This window comes from Rhea pennata, chromosome 6 (assembly GCF_028389875.1).
Source record: "Rhea pennata isolate bPtePen1 chromosome 6, bPtePen1.pri, whole genome shotgun sequence".
Classification (NCBI taxonomy): Eukaryota; Metazoa; Chordata; class Aves; order Rheiformes; family Rheidae; genus Rhea; species Rhea pennata.
This window is the reverse complement of record NC_084668.1, coordinates 417,288-441,475: the sequence shown is the minus strand read 5'-3', so window position 1 is coordinate 441,475 and position 24,188 is coordinate 417,288. Positions and strand designations below refer to the sequence as shown.

Sequence of the window (24,188 nt, the reverse complement as noted above, 5' to 3'; positions counted from 1 at the left end):
TTTCAGATCAGTGATACAAAGAAGGAGGATTATTCCAGGTGTGATCGCAGTGCTGTGAAGTGGCGTGAGTGACCCCAGGCTGCTGGGTGCTCGCGGTCCCCCGGCGCGGGGCCTGGCTGGGGCTCAGCCGCGCAGCCCTGCCTGCAGGGCAGAAACCCCGCGGCCAGGAGCTGCGGGTGCCGCGGGGCTGGCCTGCTTGAGACCACTCGCAAACTGTCAAAAAACACGAGGAAAGGATTACAGGAGGGATATGCAAAAAGTTTTGAATAGCAATACTGGTAAGTGTGACTTAAGCCCTGATTTGGAGAACTGATTATAGGGCAGGCTTGAATGTTTTTCTAAACGTGATACATTTTTGCATCGCGTCTAAGAAATGCTGTCGGGGTGGAGCACGGGCCCGGCCGTCGGGCAGCCCGCCGCGCCGCGCAGCCCTGCTCCGCGTCCGGCCCGGCCCGGCCCGGCGCGCTTCCGCCTCGAGGCCGCCCGCGCCGAGCGGCTCACGGCGGGAGGCGCCTTGGTGCGGAGCGCCGCCGGCGGCAGCGCCGCGCGGGCGCGGCGGGGCGGGGGCGCGGGGCTGCGGTGGGAGGTAGGGGCGCGGGGCGGCGGGCTGCGGTGGGAGGTAGGGGCGCGGGGCGGGCGCGGCGGGGCGGGGGCGCGGGGCTGCGGTGGGAGGTAGGGGCGCGGGGCGGGCGCGGGGCTGCGGTGGGAGGTAGGGGCGGGGGCGCGGGGCGCCCTGCCCGCTCCGCCCCGGCGCGGGCGCTCCCGCCCCGCGGGACCGGTGCTGCGGAGGGACGGCCGCGGGGGTGCGCGGGGCGGGGCCGCTGCCGCCCGCTCCCTGTGAGCTCATCCCGCCGCGGCGCCGGCCTGGCCGCGGAGCAGCGCTGCCCCCCGCGCCGCGCCGAGCAGCCCGCGGGCGGCGGCCCCCGGCCGGCGCGACCCGAGGTAAGTTCTGCCTCGGCGGGAGCCGCTGCGGGCCGCGCCGCGCCGCGTGTTCTGCGCCCGCGCGGGGCGGCGGCGGCAGCCGCGTGTGAAACTTTCTGGCGGCGGCGGCGGCGGCGCCTGGCGCTGCCGGGCCGCGGGCGGCCGCGGTGTCGCGGGCCGGGCGGCGCCCGCCGCTGCCCCTGCGCGGGCGGCGGGGCCTGGGCCGCGGCGGGCGCAGGCGGGGGCGGGGAGGGGGCGAGGGCGCCGGGGCGCGGCCTGCCGGGGCCGGGGCCGGGGCCGGGGCCGGGCGGGCCGGACCGGGCCGGGCGGCGGGCGCGCCTCGGCCGCTGGCGGGGCGCTCCGCGGGCGAGGCCTGCGCTGCCCCCGCGCCGCCGCGGCCCTTCGAGCGGCCAAGTTCGGGGCGCGCGGGGCGCTCGATCGCTTTGCTGCCACTGACCATGGGAAAATTCCTGCGTTCAAGAAGACTTGATTTCTTTGTGGTTAGTTTGTTTTTGGTAGGAATAGTTGAAGAAGACTCCGCTAAGAAAGACAAACGTACTGTGTCTGTTGCTTCAGTAACGTATGGCGCTTGCAGTTGACTAACACGGTGAGGATAGCTGTGCCCGGTTAGGTCGGGCGACGTGTCCTGACCGATTGTCACAAAAGTAACCAGATCTGCATGAAATGTGCTGTGCGAGGTGGTGAAGAACACACATACTCAGCTATTTACCTTTTTGAATTTAAGAACGGATGGTATTGAAGGGCTGCATGTGTGCACCCATTTTTAATGATCTCATTTTGATTACTAAAATAGAGTAGTCCTACACTGGTGGTTTTCAGTCTTGCCTGCTATCATTTCTAAAGTGATATAATGATAATTTGATTAATCTCTTAATAGATGAAATAATAATCATATGAAATAATAGTATATATTTTATACTTTGTAAGGCTTTCTGAATTCTCAGTAGTCTTACTTTAATGATTGGTTTGCCCATGGTCGCATAATGCACATTCAAGTGGATACTTGTATATTTATTTGGCAGAGAGTAACCTGGCTCCTAAATAAATATTCTCCAAAATAAAATGTTGTAAAAACATCTTTTTGTGGAGATAAACCTCCACAGAAGGATAAAATAGAAGGTTAAGATCACTTTCAGTGTGATACTGCTTGGGTCTCCTTCTGCTGTATTCTGTGCTTTGTATCCATCCAACTTTTCCCCTGTTGTAGCAGTGCAAAAGTGGCACTTCTCTTGTCCACTTCAGAAGCTGTGTTTTCTAATAGATGAAGCAAATTCTGCTGCTGCTTTACAGTAGGGAAGCTAACAGTTTGGGGCCTCTGCGATTGCTGAATGTAAAGGAACTTGCAAGAGGTACTGCCTTAGAGTATGTTAAATGTGTTTTACTTGTCCAGACTACTTCAGAGTCTTGCAGGATTATTCAGTATATGTCAGTTTATCAGCTGTTTGCAAAAAGCCTACCTCAGCTCATATTTTCCATAGCTGTGACTTAAAAATATCCTAGTAGCTAAAAATTAAAAGTACTGGGAAGTAGGGGGAAAGAAATGTGGTGTCTTGCATCCTTCTGAATTTCTTCCTGCTGTATTTTGATATGCAACTGCCAAAAATGAACATATTCAAAGATTTTCCAGTTGTTCTGATCCGACAGTTGTGATGGAAAATAATGTCATTATATTGTATCTTTTAAGTAAGGTGAATAGGTGTGGGCAGAATTTCTGTTTGCAATCACTGGGGAAAAGTATTTAGAAGTTCATTTAGATAGTTGCTCTAAAATGCTAATTGTCTTTTTTCTTAGTTTTGCTGACCATTGGAATGTCCAAACGATGATAAATTGTGTCTACTATAAAGCCAAAATGTTTGTTTCGTAGCCAAAGTTGCTCAGCCTCCCATAACAGTCTGTAGGAAAAAGACATTTTATGTGTCTAACCACAGACCTGAAATTGATGCCATAGCAACTTTGTGATCCAAGTATATAATTTTGAAGACAGCTAAGCAATCTTAGCAGAATTGTTTTTCTTTAGCACTGTCATTAGGATTAAACCTTTCTTTGGAGATGAAAGATTAATCAGCAAGCCATCAAATTCTAGTATGTATAAGAATATCAGTCTGGTCTGTTGGGTGTTTGTTATGACATCCATAAACACATCTGTAAGCTGAAATTTATATTAATAATTTTAAACTTTTAAGCTAAAGAATCTTTTTCTGTAAAGATGCTATTTTGGTTACTAGCTGGTATTGAAAACTCTGTCAGGAGCTACATCTTCATGTTTTGTAGAAAACGTGGAAAAAAGTCAGCTTAGATTTTTGTTTGCTTTCAGTTCCTTTGACTAAACATGGAGATGGGAGAGTTTATTTGCCACAAAACTGTGGTAGTGGAAAAGGAAAAACACACGTGACCTAACAAATGCGTAAAGCGTTGTTTAAAAATAATGTTCATTACAGGAGGCATTGCTGTTAGAAAATTTGCTAACTTCTGAGTAATAGTAAGTAAGACATAGTATAACATCAGTATGAAAAAAAGCAAACACTAGAACAGTGGGTGATCCTCATAGTGTGTTTCTTTTTTATTATTTAACTTCATTTTTAAAGGTGTTCTGTAATTACTCTCCTTTTAAAATTGTCCATTCAGTATTTATCATGACTGATTTTATCCTTTTATATTCATCATTGTCACCCCTGCATCTTGAAATATACCTGTTGCAGTTCATATTAATGTAATGGCTTTAACTTTTTGATAATCTGTTTCTCAGATTGTGTTTCAGGAATTCTACTTTTGTTTCCTTCTATCTCCTCATTAAAAAGGGGGTCTGTTAAACTATAGGTTTAATTCATAAAGACACTTTGTCACTGGAATGTTAAACTCTGCAATATCTTGCTCGTAGGAGAGAATCCACTAAGCAGTAGGATACCAACATAAGTGCTTGCATCCCTTTATAATATATGGCAACATTTATCTGCCTAAGAGATATTCATAATAAACTGGGAGCGGAGACTGGGCAACAAGAAGTCTGTGCTGGAGGTAATTTTTATTTCTCCATTGTGGGATTTGGAGTAGTTGCTGGAATGTGTTTTATTTCCTGAGACAGAGCCAAGTCCAGAGTAGTATTTCACTTAATTTCTTTTCTCTTCTGAAATACTTTTTAACTAGGGTGCCAGTTTGAAAGAAGAAGTTCTAATGGGTTGTTGGGTGAAATGCCTTACTCGTCAGACAATTTGACAGTTTTGAAGAGTCTCCTCATTGGTGTCTTTTGCATGGGATGCCAGTTCTTAAATGTTCATGGAGAAAACCTTACCAAGTCTTACAGACTACATAAGCTAAAGAATGTTATGTTTTCAGCTTGAGAATCTTGCTGTGTCTTAAAAACATGGATCAGTTCAGGCATACCAGCAAATAAATAGTTCTTTGCATTGTGGTTAGCAGAAACCTAGATGTCTGGGGTAAAACAAAGAGCTCTTAGGATGTTGATATTGTCGAAGATGGTAGCAATGCTCAACAAGTCATTGTGCGAATCTTCACCTTTTTTAACTTAGAAGAAAGACAAGATGTGAAAAATTTCACTTGCGCATTTGACCTTTTTCTACAAATAATATCTGTCAAAGGTGTAGGAGTTGTGTTTTTTATTCTTTTGAATGACGATCTGTTTGGTGAAGCGCTGCCTGATGTGGTGAAGTACTTCCCAGCCAATCCTGCAATCAGGATGATCAAAACTATTTTAACAATAGGGCTGAAAGGGATCTTGAAGTAATCTAGTTCTTCCTCATGCCCCTTGGTAAAATCAACTATATCTAAAAATATACTAAATTGGAAAACTAACAGTGACTTTTAGTTCTAGTGAACCTTAAAAAAAAAAGGCACAGAAAGATGCAAAATATGCATCAGTAGCTTTGTGCCTTCTGTGGTTATAGTATTTATCAGCCTTCTTAAATTCAAAGTGTTACCTTAAACTTGGAACTTGTGAATTATTTATATATATGCACATTCCCATGATTCAGATTTATAAAATACAGGATGATATTAAAAAGGGGAAAACTTCACAGAATACAGTAGCATTGTTCTTGTTCTGATTTTGGCCCATGATAAATTTGCCATCTGATTAGTTGTCCAAGCATTACTCAAATTTAACTTATTTTTTTTTAAAAAAAAAGATGCCTCATATTCCAACTTTATAAGACAACCTATCAAAAAATATGCAAGATGAATGAATGATTTGAGAGGCAGAATAGTCCTGCTGATAGAGTAGAAATGACTTGTATGTATAGTCTCAGGTGACCATGTAGGCAAGTTCTTCTTGCAACAGTGATGATTTTTTTTTTCCTTAATCCAAGCTAGTACTTTCATTATTCCTTTAACTCAGATAGCAGAGTGGTATTGGGCACATTGAGGAGTCTGGCTTCTAATTGAACTTATGACTTTCTGCACAGAAGTCATTAATTTTTACACATATTTACTGAATTAGCAAAGAGTATCAAAGCCTATTGTTATTTGTATCTAGCAGCATACAAAGTGCAGTTTCAGAAGTGTGTAGGGAGAAAGAGTAAAGGACTCCTATTTATTGCATATTTAATATAATTGATAATTAATAATTTTTAAAATTGATAAACCAGTAGGATAGTTGCTGCATTATATTGAGGTATCATGCAGTGGGGTGGGTTTTTTGTTTGTTTATTTTATTTTATTTTATTTTTTATTTTTTAAGACTAGATCTTAGTTGGTTAAATTTGGATTCAGCAGGAAGAAAGCTGGAACTTGTTAGCAGCACAGGAAACTCCCTGAAACAAAGGTTTTGATGTGAATGTGTATAAATGTGAACTCTACAGCTATATGTCTGGAGTTAGACTGTGGGGAGCCCTATTTAGTTCAGAATAGTTTTGCATCTTTAAATACAGTATTAGCTTTTAGTGGCACTGTGCTGTCATGTACTTAAAACAATTAGGTATTGTTTATTAAATATCTGTGGCTTGTCAAAAGCTGGTAGTTGCAAGTCAAATTCAAAGCTGTTGCACATAAAACAGCTGAAGTTTTTAATTGCCAGAAAATACAGAATCCAGGTTAAACTACTTCAGCTTTGCTTGGTAAGGAGGGCTTTAAACTAGAAATGATGGGGGAAAGGGAGCATTATAGAGACCATGCCATCAGCAAAACAGGGCTCAAGTGGAGATACCTCTAGCAATTGCATGCAGGACTGTGGGGAATCCTCTTGCACCCTTCCTGGGAAATCAGCATGCTCAAATACTTCCCTGAAGTGCCTGTACTCAAATGCATGCATCATGGGGAATAAAGAGGAAAAATTAGAGATCTGTGTGCGATTGCAGGGCTATGATCTCATTGCAATTGCAGAGACATGATGAGGTAGCTTGCATGACTCGAAGGCTGCCATGGACAACTACACGCTTTTTAGAAAGGACAGGCCAGGAAAGGTGAGGCAGATGAATCGCCTTTTATGTGAGAGTGCAACTGGAATGTATGGAGCACTGTGTAGGAATGGATGATAAGCAGGTCGAGAGCTTAAGGGTAAGGGCAGACTAACAGGGATGACACTGTTGTGGGTGTTTGCCGTAGATCACGTTATCAGGAATAGGAAGTCGATGAGGCCTTATTCAGACAGCTGGAAGTAGCCTCAGGATCACAGGCCCTCGTCATGGGGGACTTCAGCCACCCTGATGTCTGCTGGAGAAACAACACAGCAAGACACAAGACACAAACAGTACAGGAGGTGCAGTGGAGAGCATTGATGATAACTTCCTGACACAGATAATGGAGGAGCCAACGAGGAAAGGTGTACTGCTGGACCTTGCACTAGCAAACAAGGAAGGGCTGATCGCAGATGTGAAGGCTGGGAGCAGCCGTGGCTGCGGTGACCATGAGATGGTGGAGTTCAGGATCCTGCGAGGAGGAAGGAGGGCAAACGGTAGGATTACAACCCTGGACTTCAGGAGAGCAACCTCTAGCTTCCTAGCTCTAGCAACCTACTTGGAGGAATCACATGCGATAGGATCCTAGAAGGAAGAGGGGTCCAAGAGAGCTGGTTCAAGGTTCACTTCCTCCAAGCTTAAGAACAGTGCATCCCAATGAGCAGGAAGTTGAGGAGACCTGCATGGATGCAAAAGGAGCTCCTGGCAAAACTCTGTGAGCAAGAGGTGTACAGAAGGTGGAAGCAGGGACAGGTCACTTAGGAGGAATATAGGAACGTTATTTGAGTATGCAGGGATGGCACTAGGAAGGCCAAACCCATTTGGAGTTTAATCTGGCAAGGGATGTCAGGGACAGCAAGAAGGGCTTCTTCAAATACATCAGTAACAAAAGGAAGACTAGGGAAAATGTGGGCCCGCTACTGAATGGGGTGGGGGCCCTCGTGACGAAGGATACAGAGAGGGCAGAGTTACTGAATGCCTTATTTGCTTCAGTCTTTACTGCTTAGACCAGCCCTCAGGATTCCCAGACCCTGGAGATGAGGGAGAAAGCCTAGAGAAAGGAATGCTTTCCCGTGGTTGAAGAGGACTGGGTTAGAGATCATTTAGGCACACCTGACACCCACAAGTCCATGAGCCCCAATAGGATGCACCCACGAGTGCTGAGGGAGCTGGCGGATGTTACTGCTAGGGCACTCACCATCGCCTTTGGAAGATCATGGAGAACCTAAGAGGTGCCTGAGGACTGGAAGAAGGCTAATGTCACTCTAGTCTTCAAAAAGGGCGGACCTAGGCAACTACACGCCGGTCAGCCTTACCTCCATCCCTGGAAAGGTGATGGAACAGCTCATCCCAAATGTCATCTCTAAGCATGTGGAGGAAAAGAAGCTTATGAGGAGCAGTCAGCATGGATTCACCAAGGGGAAATCACATATAACCAATCTAATAATCTTCTTTGATGGCATGACTGGCTGGGAAGGTGAGAGGAGAGCAGTGGACGTGGTCTACACTGACTTCAGCAAGGCTTCTGACGCTGTCTCCCATTACATCCTCCTAGGCAAGCTCAGGAAGTATGAGTTAGATGAGAGGAGAGTGAGGCGGATTCAGGACTGGCTGAAAGGCAGAGCTCAGAGATCGGGTTGTGATCAGTGGCACGAAGTCTAGTCGGAGGCCTGTGGCTAGCGGTGTCCCCCAGGGCTCAGTACTGGGTCCCATCCTGTTCAACTTCCTCATCAGTGACCTGGACAAAGGGACAGAGTGCCTCCTCAGCAAGTTTGCTGACGATACCAAACTGGGAAGAGTGGCTGATACACCTGAGGGCTGTGCTGCCATTCAGAGAGACCTGGACAGGCTGGAGAGTTGGGCGGAGAGGAACCTCATGAAGTTCAACAAAGGCAAGTGAAGGATCCTGCACCTCGGGAGGAATAACCCCATGCACGAGTGCAGGCTGGGGGCTGACCTGCTAGAAGGCAGCTCTGCAGAGAAGGACCTGGGAGTGCTGGTGGATGACAAGTTGACCGTGAGCCAGCAATGTGCCCTTGTGGCCTAGAAGGCTAATGGTCTCCTGGGGTGCATCGGGAAGAGTGCTGCCAGCAGGTCGAGGGAGGAGGATCACCTCCCTCTACTCAGCCTTGGTGAGGCCACACTAGGAGTACTGTGTCCAGTTGTGGGCTCCCCAGGACAAGAGAGACATGGAGCTAGCGGAGAGGGTCCAGTGTAGGGCTATGAGGATGATTAAGGGTCTGGAGCATCTCTCTTATGAGGAACGGCTCCTCTCTTACGAGGAGCTGGGCCTCTTTAGCCTGGAGAAGAGAAGACTGAGAGGGGATCTTATCAAGGTCTACAAACACCTGAAGGGAGGGTGTCAAGAAGATGGGACCAGACTTTTTTCAGTGGTGTCCAGCGACAAGACAAGAGGCAATGGGCACAAACTGAAACACAGGAAGTTCCATCTGAATATAAGGAGGAACTTCTTTACTGTGAGGTTGATGGAGCACTGGAGCAGGTTGCCCAGAGGGTTTGTGGAGTCTCCTTCTCTGGAGATATTCAAAATTCTCCTGCACACAATCCCGTGCAGCGTGCTCTAGGTGACCCAGCTTGAGCAGGGGGTTTGGACTAGATGATCTCCACAGGTTCCCTTCAACCTCAATTGTTCTGTTATCTGGAAAAATGTTAGAATTTGAGCAGTCTAAAGATTGTGCTTTTCCTGTTTCAGCCATTTACAAAGGAACTGATCTGTTTCTTTCTTAACAACTGTCCTTTCTTTCAAGTCTACATTTCTTACAATCATCTAGCAGATTAGGATTTGAACAGTGTGAAAAGTAAAGATAAATAGAAACAAAATATGGCATTTAGTTTCTGAAATTGAATGAGATTTAGGTTACTACAGTGGGAGGGAGTGTGTGTGTGCGTGTGCTTGTGTGTGTGTACCAGAGAGAGAGAGTGTGTATTTTAATTGGAAAGACAAAATGCTTTCAATGTGAATTTTGGAAGAAGACTGTTTCTGTGGTTTATACCAGAAATGCCTTTCTGTTGAGTGGATAGTTCAGTTAGTATGCTCCAAGCTCTATTTTACACTGGGCTAAATTCCCATTGAGGTCAAAAAGGGTTTTCTTTTCTTTTCTCTTTTTTTTTCTGCTTTAGTAAGGGCTGAGTTTCTCGATTTTTCTTCTTTCTTTTTCTTTTTCTTTTTTTTTCTTTCTTTTTTTTTTTTTTTTTTGGCCAGAAATTGGAAGTTTGAAGAGGAAGGAATGTTACTGCTACAAACTGTAGACAAGCTTTTACCATGACAAAATTTTCAGCACTTTCCCACTGCTAGCTTGGAGTCTTTGACAGAATTATTTTTAAAAGTTGAAGAAACAGTGGAAGGAAATTGGGGAGAAATTTCCCTTTGGCTTTAATTAAATTGTAGTTGGTGACAGAAGTAGAATGGAGTAGGAACATTGTGCTTTATAGCATCTATGTACTAACATATTACAAATGAATGTACTATTTCATAATTGACTGATATACCTAAAAATCTAGGAATGCAGGCCTCATGTGCATAGAATTTTCTTTGATTATTTTATGTCTAAACTATTACTTGTACCACTCTGATAATGTGGTATATTAGCAGGTATTTTCTCTGTAACTTCTCAGTAGGTTGGTCAGTGAGTGACTGGAGCACTTAAAAATGTTCAGAGAAATGAGGTATATTTTGAATGTCTAGGAAAAAAGATTACTTAACGTTTTATTTTTCTGTGATCAATAATTTTGCACTTTGTCTCTGAAAGACATTGTGGATAGGACAAAATGACATTAAGTTACTTTGTTCTGCCAGAGTTCAAAGCAAGTCTTGTACAAGTCATCGCCATCGGGATATGCTGAAAGATTTGTGAAGGAGGATTTTCCCAAGGCTCTGGCATCCTGTGCAATAGTGTGTAGCCACCAGAGCTGCATATTGGATCACACTAGGGAAATGGGTAACCTGAGAGAGCTTATTTTATTAGTTGTGTTCTCTCTAGGTGCTTTGTTTCATAGCAAATTTGGCTAACTGGCATCTAAGAAATCTAACAGTGTGCCTCAACTGATAGAAGTTAGGTCTTTTTCTTTGTACTTCTTTTTTCTTCTCCTCCTATTTTCACCGTGTTTGGTAATAGGGAAACAAATACTTTCCTCCTTAGTGGGCCTTGTTTTGGTGAAAGAAAGCTTTAAAAAATCATTTTTTCCTTCTTCAGCCTGTAATTTTACCCAGGAGAAAAAATGAATTGTGATTCTTGCAATTTTCTGTCCTGCCCACAGGGTTTTGAGCAGAACTCGAACTGAGTGAATTCTTGTTAATTTTAATGTGTTAATGTTGTATCTATTCTCTTTATAGATCAGTGAACCCAGTTCATTTGGTTTAAGTAGGACTTGCTAAACTTAACTAGTTTAATATAAAGTGAGGCAGTATGTACCATCTTGGCAAACTGTTGCGAAGATCTTGAGAGTTCTAAGTTTTTAATGAGTAGTTAATATTTTTAAAGAATACAAGTTTCCAGTACTACTTAAATTCTGATTGTGATTATTTTATTTATTTATTTGACACTTACCTGTGGAGGGGATGTTTGTGGGTTCTTGGTAGTGCTCGGCTGTTTAATTACTGAAAACTAAAGGACAACTGTAAAATTTTAATAAATATGGGCTTGCCAAGTGTTTAATATTTTTGGTAAGAACATGTAAGATCTTGTCTGCAAAGGGAAGTTACTGCAGAATAAGGCAGAGTATGAATGTGAAACACTTTATACCTTGTATAGGCAAGCCCTTTTTCTGCAGGAGCCAACTTCGGGGTGTTCCACATACATTCTTGTCTGCAGTTTGAGCTCTATTGTGGACTTACTGTGGGCAAGGAAAAATAACTAAAGCTTGTATCTAGTTCATGTGAGTAATTTCATTAATTTCAGCGGGCTTCTTATGTGAAGAGAGTGCACGTGCTGAATTGACACAGGATTGGAGGCTGGCTTGTAAGCAATTTGTGGTTGATACTACCTTTCATAGATGTTCATACAGAGCTTATTTTAATGAGGTCTCTTAATGCTACTGCATTATACCTTATAATAGAAAATGCTTTGAGGAAAGAGAAATAGGAAGAACATGGATATTAATGTTTTCTTGTAGTTTACACTATAGAGAAGTACCGAAGTCTTGTACATAAAGTAGCATAATTAAGTTATTAAAAGCAGAATATTTGCATTTTATAAGAGACAGAAAAAAATAGCATCCCAAGAGTTGAGATGGCAAGTAGAGAGGGTAGTATTTTTGCTTTGCCACATTCCTGTGGGTGAGATTTCAGGAGATAGCTGAGCCAATCTAATAGTTTGCTGTGATTCAAAGGAGTGGTCCACTTTCCTTCTGTATCTGCACTCTTGTGCCAGCTCAGTTGCTCATCTGACCTCTCACTGCAGCTCTGTAAGCACATAGAAAACTACCTGTTCGTGCCAGGTTAGTGACTTGAATCTAGTTACTGAATGTTCAGGTACCACAGCTGACGCAGTGGAGCAGGAATATGCTGCTGCCCTCTTTGGCCCTCTTGTAAAGACTCAGCCACTATGGCTGTTAGCAAACTTTTTTTCTCTTTGGTAAAATGGAGATAAGATTACTCCCCTGGCTGCAGAATGTTATGAACTTTAACATACTTAAAGATGCTGAGGAACTAAGATGCTCTGAGGGAGTGAAAGATGCAGCATATGTAAGGGCCTAAGATATTCTTTGATTCCTTCTGTATCTTCTAGATTCTGTGACTTAAAAGTCTGAGTTTCCACACAGCCCCAGGAGCGTTAATGTTAAAGTAAATTAGCAAACTTGGGATTTTATCTGCTTAGATTACTGCTTTATAGTTTTTTGTGTGTGTGTAAGATTGTGCTCATGTGCCCTGCAGGGAGGATAACTCTCCCAGTGTATTTATGAGCCTGGTGTTCCTGCTCATTTCCTGGTCTTACAGTCATTTAGGAGTTGCTTTTTTATTTTTTTTTTAAGATGTGTTTGTTAAAAAATAATTTAGGGCATTGCATTCTCTGAAGGAAATATTTCTGTTTGTATTTTATTTATAATATAAATTTCTAAGATTTCCTTGTATGGCTCCATACTCTAACCATGAAGGTGTTGGTATGTGATTACTTCTTCTCATCAGGGATATATTTCAAGTTGTTGCACACGTACTGCTCTACCTCTAGTATTTGAGGCCAGAAGCTATGTATCCTAACGAAGAAAGTATCAAAATAGTTTTGAAATGAGTAATATATTTTAAAAGTCACATTAAAAACTCAAAAAGTATTTACTTAATAATAGATACGTTCATCTCTATTTTTAGGCCTGTGAAAGAGGAAGTATATAACGGGTCCGTTGTGGAGTGTGCGTGGAACACCCACTTCTATTTGCTTTCTGACAAAAGTGAGTGGCTCTGCCTCCCAGGCAGTCAAGATCTGATATTTTGTGATTAAGGGTTACAGAAAGCACACAGTCTTATAATTTCTGGAGATAAGTGTTAGGGAAGAAAAAAAAAAAGGAACATGCAGAACTTTATTGGGCATAGATGTCTGAAGTAAAGAGTGACAGGCCTGTAGTGTTCAGAGAAAATTACTAGTAAAACAGAAGGAGAAAAAGGACAGTTTTTCCTTTTTTGGAAGGAAAGAAAATTCCACGAATAAGCAAAGAAAGATGCCTGAAAAACACCTGGTAGAGCAGATGGAGAATATAGGAGATCTGGAACTAAAATAGGGAAATAAAATAGAAAAAAGCTTTGAGTTGTAGCAACACCATCTTACTGTCACTCAGGGGAGTACATCTACCTCTATTAATGTGAATTTTAAACTCGGGCATACTAGATTAATTGAAAACTTGAAAAGTACCTTTTTCCATGACCTGGACGTAATACTAACTGTGACAACATTGCTTTGTCTGTTGCTAGATTTGTCAAAGGGCTCTCTTATTGCCCTTGTTGGTCATGGATAGTTAAGCTACAGGGTTGTGCTTCTTCACATCCATGAGTAACGTAGCTGTATTAAGAGAAACTCATAGGCTAGAGAGGTGAAGAAAAGTTATTGTGACTGTTGCAGTTCTGTGTGGAAGCCTGTAGTGCAGAAATAGTTAATACCACCAAAACCGCAGTCTTTTCCAGTAGCTTCACTGATGAGGTTGATCCTCTTTTATTAATAAAATAAATGATAACTTTGCTCATATATTTCCTTAATGTATGTAATGAAATAGGTTTCAATGTAAGTGTGAAAGGTCAAATAACTGGCACATAAAAGAAATGGTGAGGTATCAGCTTGGAGAATCTGAAGGGAGCTGTATTGCTCTCCCCTCCATTTGTGGATGCACTTCAGTGTTATGTTTTCAAGATAAACATCCCTCAGCAGATGGAGCATAAATTATTTATTTAGTGTCTAGAAATGAAAGCTCCTTCCGTTTTTTGGGGGGAACCAACCAAAATACTGTTGAATTTACAGAATGCTGATACATACCTACACTATACACAATCTGCGAAAACTTACCACCCCACAGTTTTCTTCTTTACAGTGACTTTAGCCCTAAACCTAGATACAGATATTTCACAGGTCATATCAGTACAGATGCTGAGAAGAGCCCTAAAAAGAGGGGAGATCTTTGAAATAATCTAGTATGGTGCCCGACAGTATTTTCCTTGAATCGTTTGGATCAGGTAGTCAGATACTCCCAGGTTTCACTAGAGCCCACTTTGGCCTTGTGTGAGAAGACTTTTCATTCAGCATTTTTAGGGAATTAGAAAAAGGAGAACTAAAAGGACCATCGCTTCCTCTGTTACACGTCTTTGGAATTCAGTTACCTTTTATGTCACAAAGTGGTAGCTCTGATCTGGAGCTGCGTAATGTTTTTTGTTTTGTTTTTTTTTTTGCTTTGATGCTTTGTTGTGTGTAGCTTCATAGACAAATACAGAAGTTAACCCATATGCTATTTTAATTATGTCCAGAAAAGAGCTATGGTACTAGATCACTTTGAAGTCACTTTTTTTTTTTCTTTTTTTAATATATATTATCTAGAGTAGTGTTTTGAGAGCTACCTTAGCTTAGCAATGCTCTTCAGTAAAATTCCCAAAATGGTACTCATTTTGGCTAAGGCTAGTCTCAGAATAAATAAATAAACCCCACAGATTGTCTGTTATTTAATATGAGGCTGACAAGAGTTTTCTGCTGAAAAAGAACAAGAGTTAAATGTTACAGTTGCTACATTGAAAGTTTGGAGTTTCAAATATAGATCTTACATCTGGCAACTGGACTCCATGCCAGGATGTACAAGCACATAATTAGTTTTATGCAGAATATGTTATATCTGTGCTATTTGGAAGCAAATTAGAGGTGAAATTCAATACCTTTATCCCCCTTGCTATTCATTTAACTTGAAGTTTTCTTGTAATTTTCTTGTGTTTTATAGTATTAAATTCCTTTACGTGGGATAACTTTTTTCTACCCTAAGATTTTAATGCAGTTTAAATATTAATTTCTTTATTGTGAGCTGTGGCCTCAAAGCCACAATAAACAAGCAGAGTTGTTCGCCTTTTTCAGTGCAGTAGCTCATTTGTTTAGCTTATGGATTTTAATGACATTCAGTGAGCCTGGAGAGGTCATTTAAATCGTTAGTGTTCAACCTCACTGGGTGGGCCTTACAGCCTTTTCAGTAGTGACACATGGAGAAAATGTGGCCCTTGGCTGTTCCCTCTTCATGTGTTTGGAGGACTTGTCTGTTCTATCTGAGGTTTCTGAATGGAAATAATTTAAACAAAACTCAGTTTCAGTTTAGCCTAGTCTGTCTTGGATAAGGGCAGTGGACAAATATTGTTTATGCTGTCTCATGAGAAAGCACTGACCATCTTAAAGAAATGTCCTCTACCAGCGATGGATGATAATTCAGCTGTCATGATGTCATTTTGCTGTTTGCTAAGTGAAATTCAGTCTTCTGTGAGGGAGAACACAAAAACATCATGTAGAGCAGGAGGAGACAGCTGATGGAGTTTTGAAGTGTAATGAATCCAATATGCCAGGCAATGTTTCTGAATCAGCTGTGGGATTACATTGCCATGCAGACACAGAAAGAAATGTCAGTGGACTGAGAATTTTTGTATGATGAAGACATCACTCCTCTGACTCTAGGAGAAATTTTTCTTTCCTGTGACACAGCACAAGGAAGAGAGAAACCATGAACAGAATTAGGTTGGTGAATCCCTTTGGAAATCCTGCTAAAAATATTACAGATTTGATGCACAGCCAAGCATTTTGATGTTGGTATAGAAAGCTTGTAGCCAGTCTTTTAGATATTTACAGAGCAGGTATTATTTTTGATTATTACTTGTCTTTAACACTCTTTCTTTTTTCTCCTTTCCTCCTTTTTCTCCTTTCCTCCAGAATTAGTGAACTCTAGGAGGGGAACCCACATCTCTTGTGATGAATATACTGGCAAACCTTGTGATTCCTGGATAGTCCAGAGATCCCATCAGTTAAAATACTGGGTTGAGTAATGTAGATACTGGTGTGCTGTTTGTCCCTTTTTACTTTGTTAGATCTTCATTTCATTCATCATTTTTTCATCATTCATTCCATTCTTCATTTTTGTGGTCAGGAAAGGATGTTTGTAGCTGTGTAGAGGAAGCACATATAAACTGATGCAGAATGGCTGATTGTTTTGCCTTAAAAAAAAAAGCAGTTTGAGCTACAGGCTGTATACTGTAAGACAGATGCATTCTGCATTGCAGTTTCTTTTGGCTGTTTGGGGTGAGTGGCTGTGGTGGTAAACAGGGAGCTTGTGATAGGCATCTGGAAATTAAGGTTGTGTCCAGAACTGTGGGGAAATTGGCAACACATTTTATTTCCATGCCACTAATCTCCATGCTTCGTGGAGAGAAGGGTGCTGGCACAATGTAAGCACACACTATAAACACACAACTATTCATTAATACAAGTTTTGGTTAGTAAGAGTTAGGTTTAGCATGATTTTTGTCTTCCTTTCATTTTCTATATACTAATGAAGCCAAAATGGCCATTTCTGTCCTAGTTTTTATCTCATTTTAGGTTTATGATTTTCCACTAACATATTGTGTGTAGGGTATCGTTTCTGCCAGCTGGAAAGTGATGAGTTCTTTCTTGCCTGGCATTTTGACCCTTTCATAATTTTTAAGTAGCAGTTTGTTTCGCCTCCCATGTTTAGCAAGGTAGAATGGGGAAAGATAAGCACAAGGATGGGATGAAAGTGGCCATTATGACAATAGGAAAAAAAATCTGCAATTATACTTTCTTTCCATTCCTTTGTTCACACCTGCCTCTCTCTGAGGTCCACTGTGGCTGGCTGGGATTCTCATACTCATGTTTCCTCAGGACTATATTTTTAACCCTGTGACCTTATTTTTGTCTAGCATGCATTTCAAAATAGTCATCTTCTAGTTGGAGCAGAGCCAACTTCTTGTTTTTTCTTTTTTTACTAAGGTGAGGATTGTTGTTTGCTGCTTGCAAGCAGGAAGGAACCACCCTTCGTTCTTATCACCACACCCACCTAACTTCTTGCCCTTGGAGCAAAAACTTCTCGTTTTGTTTATTTATTTATTTTAGTTTTTTGCATGGTCTATATCCCTTGCAAGGCTGAAGGAAAGGAAAGATAGTTGAACCCTGAAATAAAAAGTAATGGAGTAAGAGAGAGGAGTGGTGTGCTTCTGTGGAAGCTAAAGATAATTCGAGGGAGAAAACAGTCCTGATGAGAATGGAGTTAGTCTAAATGAGATTTGGAGAGCCCAGTGGATCTTTTGATCCTTTGAAGAATTTGGCAGCATCTTGTAAGTGAAAAGAGCTGGGTAGGAGGCTCAGAAAGGAGCCTAAATAGCTAGGATAAATTAGGTAGATTAAGTAGGGATGAGAAGTATTTTGTGTCTTTAAAACTGAAGAAATGGTAAAAGAAATGGAAAGTGGTAGAAAGTTATAGTCTTGCAGTATTTTCTCTGGAAGGACTTAGCAGTATGGAAAGAGGAAAAAATAATAGTTAATATGTGGTCAGATTTTTTTTTTTCCTGGGAGAAACAGCTGCAGATGTTGAAATTTTACAAATCCCCAGCTGGAACTGTCTTTATCCCCAAGGCAGAGAGAGACAAACGAGTCACCTGAAGATTTTTCATCCACATCATTGTTGAATCATTCATGTGAGTTTAAATGAGTGCTCAAGACATTTTAATTAATAGGCCTGACTTGGTGAGAGCTCTTCATCTACTTTAGGGCAGAATCAGTTTTTTAGTTCTTGAGGACAGTAAAAAGTAGCTGGGGAGCAGCAATTTAAACCGGTATGCCATCATTTCTGCACTGTGTGGCACTTGAACAACAATTTGACCAAAAATCTTCGGGCAGTAAATGAGAGACATACTTTTCCCTCATGGTGGCAGATCTTAGGGGCACTGGCCATAATGATCAGCAAAAGGCTAAAATGGTAGCATAGCAGAAGACTAGGTGATTGCAGGATAGAATACATATGTCCATGAAATATGGGAAGTCAAATCTAAAACCAGACTTGGGGGGGGGGGGGGGAAGCCACTGCAAAAGCACACTGGAAACCCCTGTATCCTCTTGAAAACTTCCACAGCTTTCGTGAGTGGTAGGTAAGTGAGGGGAAGGTGGAGAATCTCATAGGTAAGTTTAATAATAATTAAAATAATGAGTGAGCAACAAATGTAAACTGCAGTATAATTTGCAAGCAAGATATTGGCAACTTGAAACACAACCATTTTCAAAGATTTTCATCTATTTTATAGTCTTGATTTCTGTCCTGAGGATCAATAACATCTTGCTGCTTTAAGTATTCTTTTGGTTTTCCTCTTGTTTGAAAATACAGTGATGCTAGAAGAACTTGACTTTGTCAGAAAATAAAAATAGTGGAACTTCCTGTGTGTAAAGAATCAAATTCTGCCTGTATCTGTAGGCAATGGAAGCATTGCCACTGAACAAAGTTTTCTGCCAAAACTTAGGACTGAATCTTGGGATGCTTAGAAAATACGTCACTTCTTAAAATAATGCTCTTTTGAAAGCTGTGTTTAATAAATCCTGCATTCAAAAGTGTTAGGTACCTAAGTATTTCCGTGCAAACAGGGGAATGACTCAGATGTTCCACTCATTGCTTCTTTGTAAATACATATTAATTGTTTTCTAGGTTTTAAATATGGAGGCTGAACAGTGTAGATTTGGGAAGGAGATAAATGTGGAGTTTGTGGGCATTGCCTCGGGTGATTACATTTAACATAGCATGAGTTCCTGTGACCGCTCCAGAAGTGATGAACTACATACATCGCTGAAAATAACCCACTAATAACTGCAGTATATAAAACATGCATGTCATAAACCTTTAAGGAAAGTAGAACTATAGAATAAAAAATTATGAATCTGAACAGAAGTTATGAATCCTTGTGAAACAAGGAGTAACTTTTTGATACTCATGCTAGTATCTGTTACTGGTAGTAGTTGTACTTGGAAAATACTTTCATAAAGTTGCTGAATTTTAAGAGAGAATCACAAATAGCAAAAAATGTGGAGGAATTTTTTCTTCTTGTTTTGATTTCAAGGGGGGGATTCACTGACTAGTGAAATACTTGTTTTGTAGAAGATTAGGAGTGAAGTAAACTATTAAGTGGCCGTGCTCCCAACCCTTTATGTAATGTAGCATTTCCATTTTATGAACTTCATCTTGTTTAAGAATCTTTCTCTTCTAAAAGAGGTGATTATGCGAATTCCTAAATCGAGGGACTTTCCACCCTTTCCCATCATGCTTCGAGGCAATTGCACGCAATGTTCTGTGTATCTAGAAGATAAGTTATGTGGGGGAGGAGGTTTCAGGGGGGCAGCCACAAACTTTATTCAGCATGGGCTGGGGTAGGGGATCCAGTTTTGTAAGCAGCTAACATGATCTTTGCATAAACAGAGAAATTTTGAGGCATTTTACTATTTTATATGATGTTATTAATATCCCTTGGCTGACAAGTCCACATGTGGCATCTGTGTTTAAAAAAATTGAAATGATAGTAAAGTTCTGAAAAGAACTGCAAGAATGAATGAAAGCCAGGAGTTTTCATGTCAACAATTTAAAGATGCCTCGTGTATTCAATGTTGGGTTGACCTCTCTGTTAATAAGCGCTTGCTTGGAGAGTTCTGAGAGTAAAAGTCACCTTTTAAGTTATCAGGCAGAGGCTCACAAGATCTAGTAGTCAGAAATTAGACAATATGTACTATCAATAGAATTATGTTTTCCCAGCAGGGATGTGAATTGTTACAAATGATCTGAAGGTTGAATTGGATTTTATGCAAGAAATCTTTGTCAAAACTGGATATATTCCTAGCATATGTTAACTAAAAATGCTGGATTAAGTGGACTTAAATGCAGAAGTTGCTTTTATAAGATTTTATAGTCTTTTCATGTAGGACAAACCTCAACTATCAGACAAATGAGTTAGGGACAGATATAACTTACCTAAATGATGATGAAGTATGAAATTAGTCAAAATAAAGGCATAAAAATATGATTAAAGTAGTGATGTCTATTAATAAAAAACGTCAGGAATAAGTTGTAAAAGAGAACAAAACTTAGTGAGCTGGCACTCTCCCTTCCCCATTCCTCACCTATGTGTCAGCATACCCTAGTTGTTTTATCAGGCTCATCAGAAGCCTACCCCTGAAGCTGGCAGCAGTAGCATGAGGATTTTGTAGTCGCTTCAGCTGCACCTGCTGGGTTAGTGCAGCTGTATGTGTTACCATTTTCTTCAGCTCAGTGCAAGCAGTGGCGCTGAAGCAAGAAGGGAAATAAAGCTTGAGGGAGTTGATCCATGCTGATCTCTTGCTTGTGGCAATTATGCTGTTTGCTGTACCTCATATAGCCAGGTATTAAAGACAGCTTGCCTATAAGTAGGCAAGATGCAGTTGCATTGGTTTCTTAACCCAGATGGTTTGCTATGTGACTGCACATGGGAGGATTGCTTAATGTTTTGGTGCTTATTTTTTTCTGTAAATTAGAAGCAACACCTTCCATATGTAAAACTAGGTACATTTGTATTAAAATAACAGTATCTATCTGTATCTTTCCATATACATTAAACATTTTTTTTTCATTTCTATGTTTATATTTTCACTTTTGTGCCAGGTTTTTTGATTAAAAACATTTTTCTTATCAAGAGGAAAAAATGTGCTGGAGATGGCTTTTCAGCCTGTGGGATGCGTGCACATACACACACTTATTCAGAGTCCTCTTTCTCTTGAATAACTTTTTTTTGAGGAAGCCTAAGGCTGTAAGAATTACAGAAAGGTATATGGAAAGGGTAGCATTAAGCAAAAATTTTCTTGGAATGGTTTGAAAGGCTCTGCTGTCTTCTGGTTATTGTGGTAAACAAGCATTATGAGACTTCCAGAGTATATCAAACGGATTGGAGAGAGGCAGATTGCGGGGCGGGGGGGGGGAGAGAGAGGTGCCTGGCCTGCGGGTACGGTATGTGTTGTCAACTCCTTGCGAAGGAGACTTGGAACTTCATATGATGCTTGCTAGGAAGCTGGCCAGAGAAAGACCAGAGAGATAAGCGCCGCATTTTTACTTGGAAATACTTTCTCTCCCTTGGTGTGAATTTCATGAATCGATACTTTTTCTGTAAATAAACCTGTCATACTGCCAGGAACCTTTTACGCTGTGACATAAGAATTTGTTAAAAGTAGGTCACATGCACACTCCTGTTAGTAAATTCAGTAAAATTTTTGAAGAGGTGCCAAAGCAATGAATGTACATATAATAAGTATTTCTGAAACAGGCTGAAAAACAATTTTGTGATTTGTGTATGGGAGCAAGGTAGGATAGATGAATAGAGATTATAAAAATTAGTCTATTAACCTGATCCACAGACAAATCTGTTAACAATAGGGAAAAATATCTATCAACTGGCATAAATTAAGTTTTGAACTTTGTCTGTTAGAACTACGGTTTAATTTTCAGCAGCTTAAATGTAGAACTTGTAAGAAGTAGAATAATTTACTTCCCAAGTGCATCCAGACTACATTCTATTAATCCTTATTACATTTTGTGTGGTTATTTTTTCTTTTTCAAACAAATGGAAATTTTGGCCTAATGTAGGAGGTGGATTACATAATTTATATGCTTTTTCCGCCCCCCTCAGTTCTCTATGTTGCTACTGAAGGCATCATAAAGCATTACACTTTTTGTGTTGCACTACAGAATGAAGGATGTATTTGTTTTATAAAGTAAGAGAAAGGAAATACGTAAAGATGTGATATTTACATAGTGAAAGTGCAATAAATGGCGGGCTATTTCAGCACATAAAAAAGTTAAAAGATAGGAACTATTAGCACAATAGTAAGTTAATGATAGAAAACAAGGTTCAGATTTTGAAGAGAAACTTGAAATAGTATTGTTGTTAAAAGTAGAGAGCAAGGGTAAATACCCAGATTAAATACTGTTAAAGCTTAAGCTTCACTCATGTTTGTTACCTTCAAAAATTCAGACTCAGGGTTTAGTTACTCATGGACTACACTATTAAATCCACCTGATGACACTTTACTGTCTTTAAAAAGGGTGGTCATCTCAACATTCAGTACCTTTGAAAGTCTTTCTGTGTTTATTGAAAACCACTTGTCTGAATTTTTCAAAGCCTTTGAGTTCAATAACTGGCTTATTCTCTATTACAGGAGTATTTGTAAGAATCTGAAGGGCAAATTCTTCCTTCTTTTTAATTTAGTTCATTTGTCACATTGTGCTTAATCAGCATTTTATTGGCCAAATATCTTGTGTATTAAAATTTACTTACTGTAGATAGGCTCTTTAACAATTGATTCTTTAATTTTTAATTCCTTCTTTAATTTCCATATTCTAATGTGGAACCAGATGGCTCTCATGCACTGAAATTGGGCTACTAGAATCAAAACTTCTTTATGGAGAATGTTAATTTGGCTAATAACTTCTCATGGATATTACCAATGGTGTTAAGTGATGTCTCTATATTTCTCACAATTTTAGAAGTTTTTACAATCTGACTTAAGAGAGGGCCTGCCTCCATTTTTTTTTTAATTTTATTATTCCATTAAAAGAAGCCAGAAAGTGAGAATGGTGGATATCAGTTTCCGTAGTTTCAAATTGACCAGATGTCATATGTATCCAATCGTTGTCTATTTGTTGAATTTTTTTTTAATACTGTGTATCTTTACAGCTGCAATGCATTGATTTTACTGCTTTTGCTTTTGTGATGTTTTAACAGTTAAATACTACTAAGTGGATAGAATCATCTGATGTAAACAAGACCTGAATTTCTGTGTTCTTGAGAACTGTATTTCTTTAAACATTTCTGATACAGATATAATGATGATGAGGACAAGGGCCCATTTTCCCCATCTTCATTTGAAGGTCATATTTAATGAACATGTATGAAAACTTTCAGGATTTTAAGCAATAAGGGAGTCTCTGCATATCATCAAATCTATCCAAACATTACTTGGACAGTATGTATGGTAAGTGTTGGAACCCATAAATTCTCATAAAATTGTATTTAGTGTAAAAGAGTGTGTATACGTTCTGTCATATTATCAGGTTCCACTGAAGGCAATGAAAATGATGATCATAGTGAAAGAGCTTTTATTTGTGCATTTATTTAAGAATACTGATGTGTTTCTGTGGTAGATAGGCAGTGTTTAGTATGTTGCATTTCAGGACAGTGTTCAGAAAGCTGTTTGTAAGTAGAATTTAATGCAAAATTTACTCTAAATGATTGTTCTCCTCACCCCGACTGCGAGTAATCTGGAGAGCTGCAAAGTTAACATCTTTAGCTGTTGGAAAAGAAAGTGAATCTCACATCTTTCTTGTCTGGTAATGCAATATTTTAGACTATCTTACTGGCATCTATAAACTGCTTGCTTGTAATGAAAGAGTGGTAGCTAAAGTATAGTTTAGGATAGTTCCCACTTAAGAAATTAGGAAGTCATGAGTGCTCACTGAGATTACCTCTAATGACAGAGGGATGGGTATTTGAGAAAGCAAGTTAATGGATATACTTGTTCCTCCTTTTCTTTCTCTAATGATTGTTGCCGGTGAGAGAGAACTTTCAGAGTTGACCTCAGCAACTCCACTGCATCCAGGTTGTGCTTCATGGAACAATTTCTTTTTTAACTCTTACTCTGTGGTGTGGTTTTGCAGTAATTAAGCCAGTACATGGACAGAACTAAAATGAATTGTGTTTTGCTCTTGCAGTTAGGTCAGGCTGAAAGTTGTAGATTCAAGCATGACCTTTCACGATAGGGTAATTTCTACTTTCAGTTGATGGCTTTTTTTAGTGTTGAGTGTGTATATGAATTTATTATGCTGTAAATGATTACAAATAAGTCCTGACTTTGATTACAGTTGTGAATGTGTGTGGGGGGGAGAGGCTTAGCTCAAACAATACACTGAGCTAAATGTGATGAAGGATGGGAAGGGAATTTTTATAACAATCCTTTATGAGATGCTAGAAAACAAAACTGATACCATACTTGAGACTTTGCTAAGAAAGCCTGTAAGTTTATTAGAAGACTAATAGGCTTTCATTAAAAGCAGTTCCACAGTGATGGCTGGGTTTTGTAAAGGGAACAGGGCATTTATTGGAGAAATGTGTTGGATTCAGCTAGCTGTTCGTAACATGTTGGAGTGATCCCCACATACTGAACTAACTTGGGTTAAAATACTGCAAACAAATAAAGGACAATTCTTTCATACCTGAAACGCTCAGGGAGGGAATGGGCTAAATTTCTTCACCCTTAGCATCAGGTGTTGTGCTTAAAGTCTATTGGATGATAAAATTGAAGATAA

General features: G+C 40.5%; 1 protein-coding gene across 6 annotated transcripts in view; it reads left to right on the top strand.

Moving 5' to 3' along the window:
• Positions 1 to 213: 213 nt before the first annotated feature.
• TANC1 (tetratricopeptide repeat, ankyrin repeat and coiled-coil containing 1) overlaps positions 214 to 24,188 on the top strand; it is a 105,751-nt gene continuing 81,776 nt past the window's right edge. For 3 of the 6 annotated variants that reach the window (XM_062578306.1, XM_062578314.1, XM_062578305.1), the window contains exon 1: positions 214 to 278. In XM_062578306.1, coding sequence (XP_062434290.1) covers positions 251 to 278 — 28 coding nt within the window. In that variant the 5' untranslated portion in view covers positions 214 to 250. Of the gene's footprint in view, positions 279 to 872; positions 943 to 22,836; positions 22,859 to 24,188 lie in introns of those variants that run through there. The other 3 variants (XM_062578309.1, XM_062578308.1, XM_062578307.1) reach the window with 2 other exon arrangements.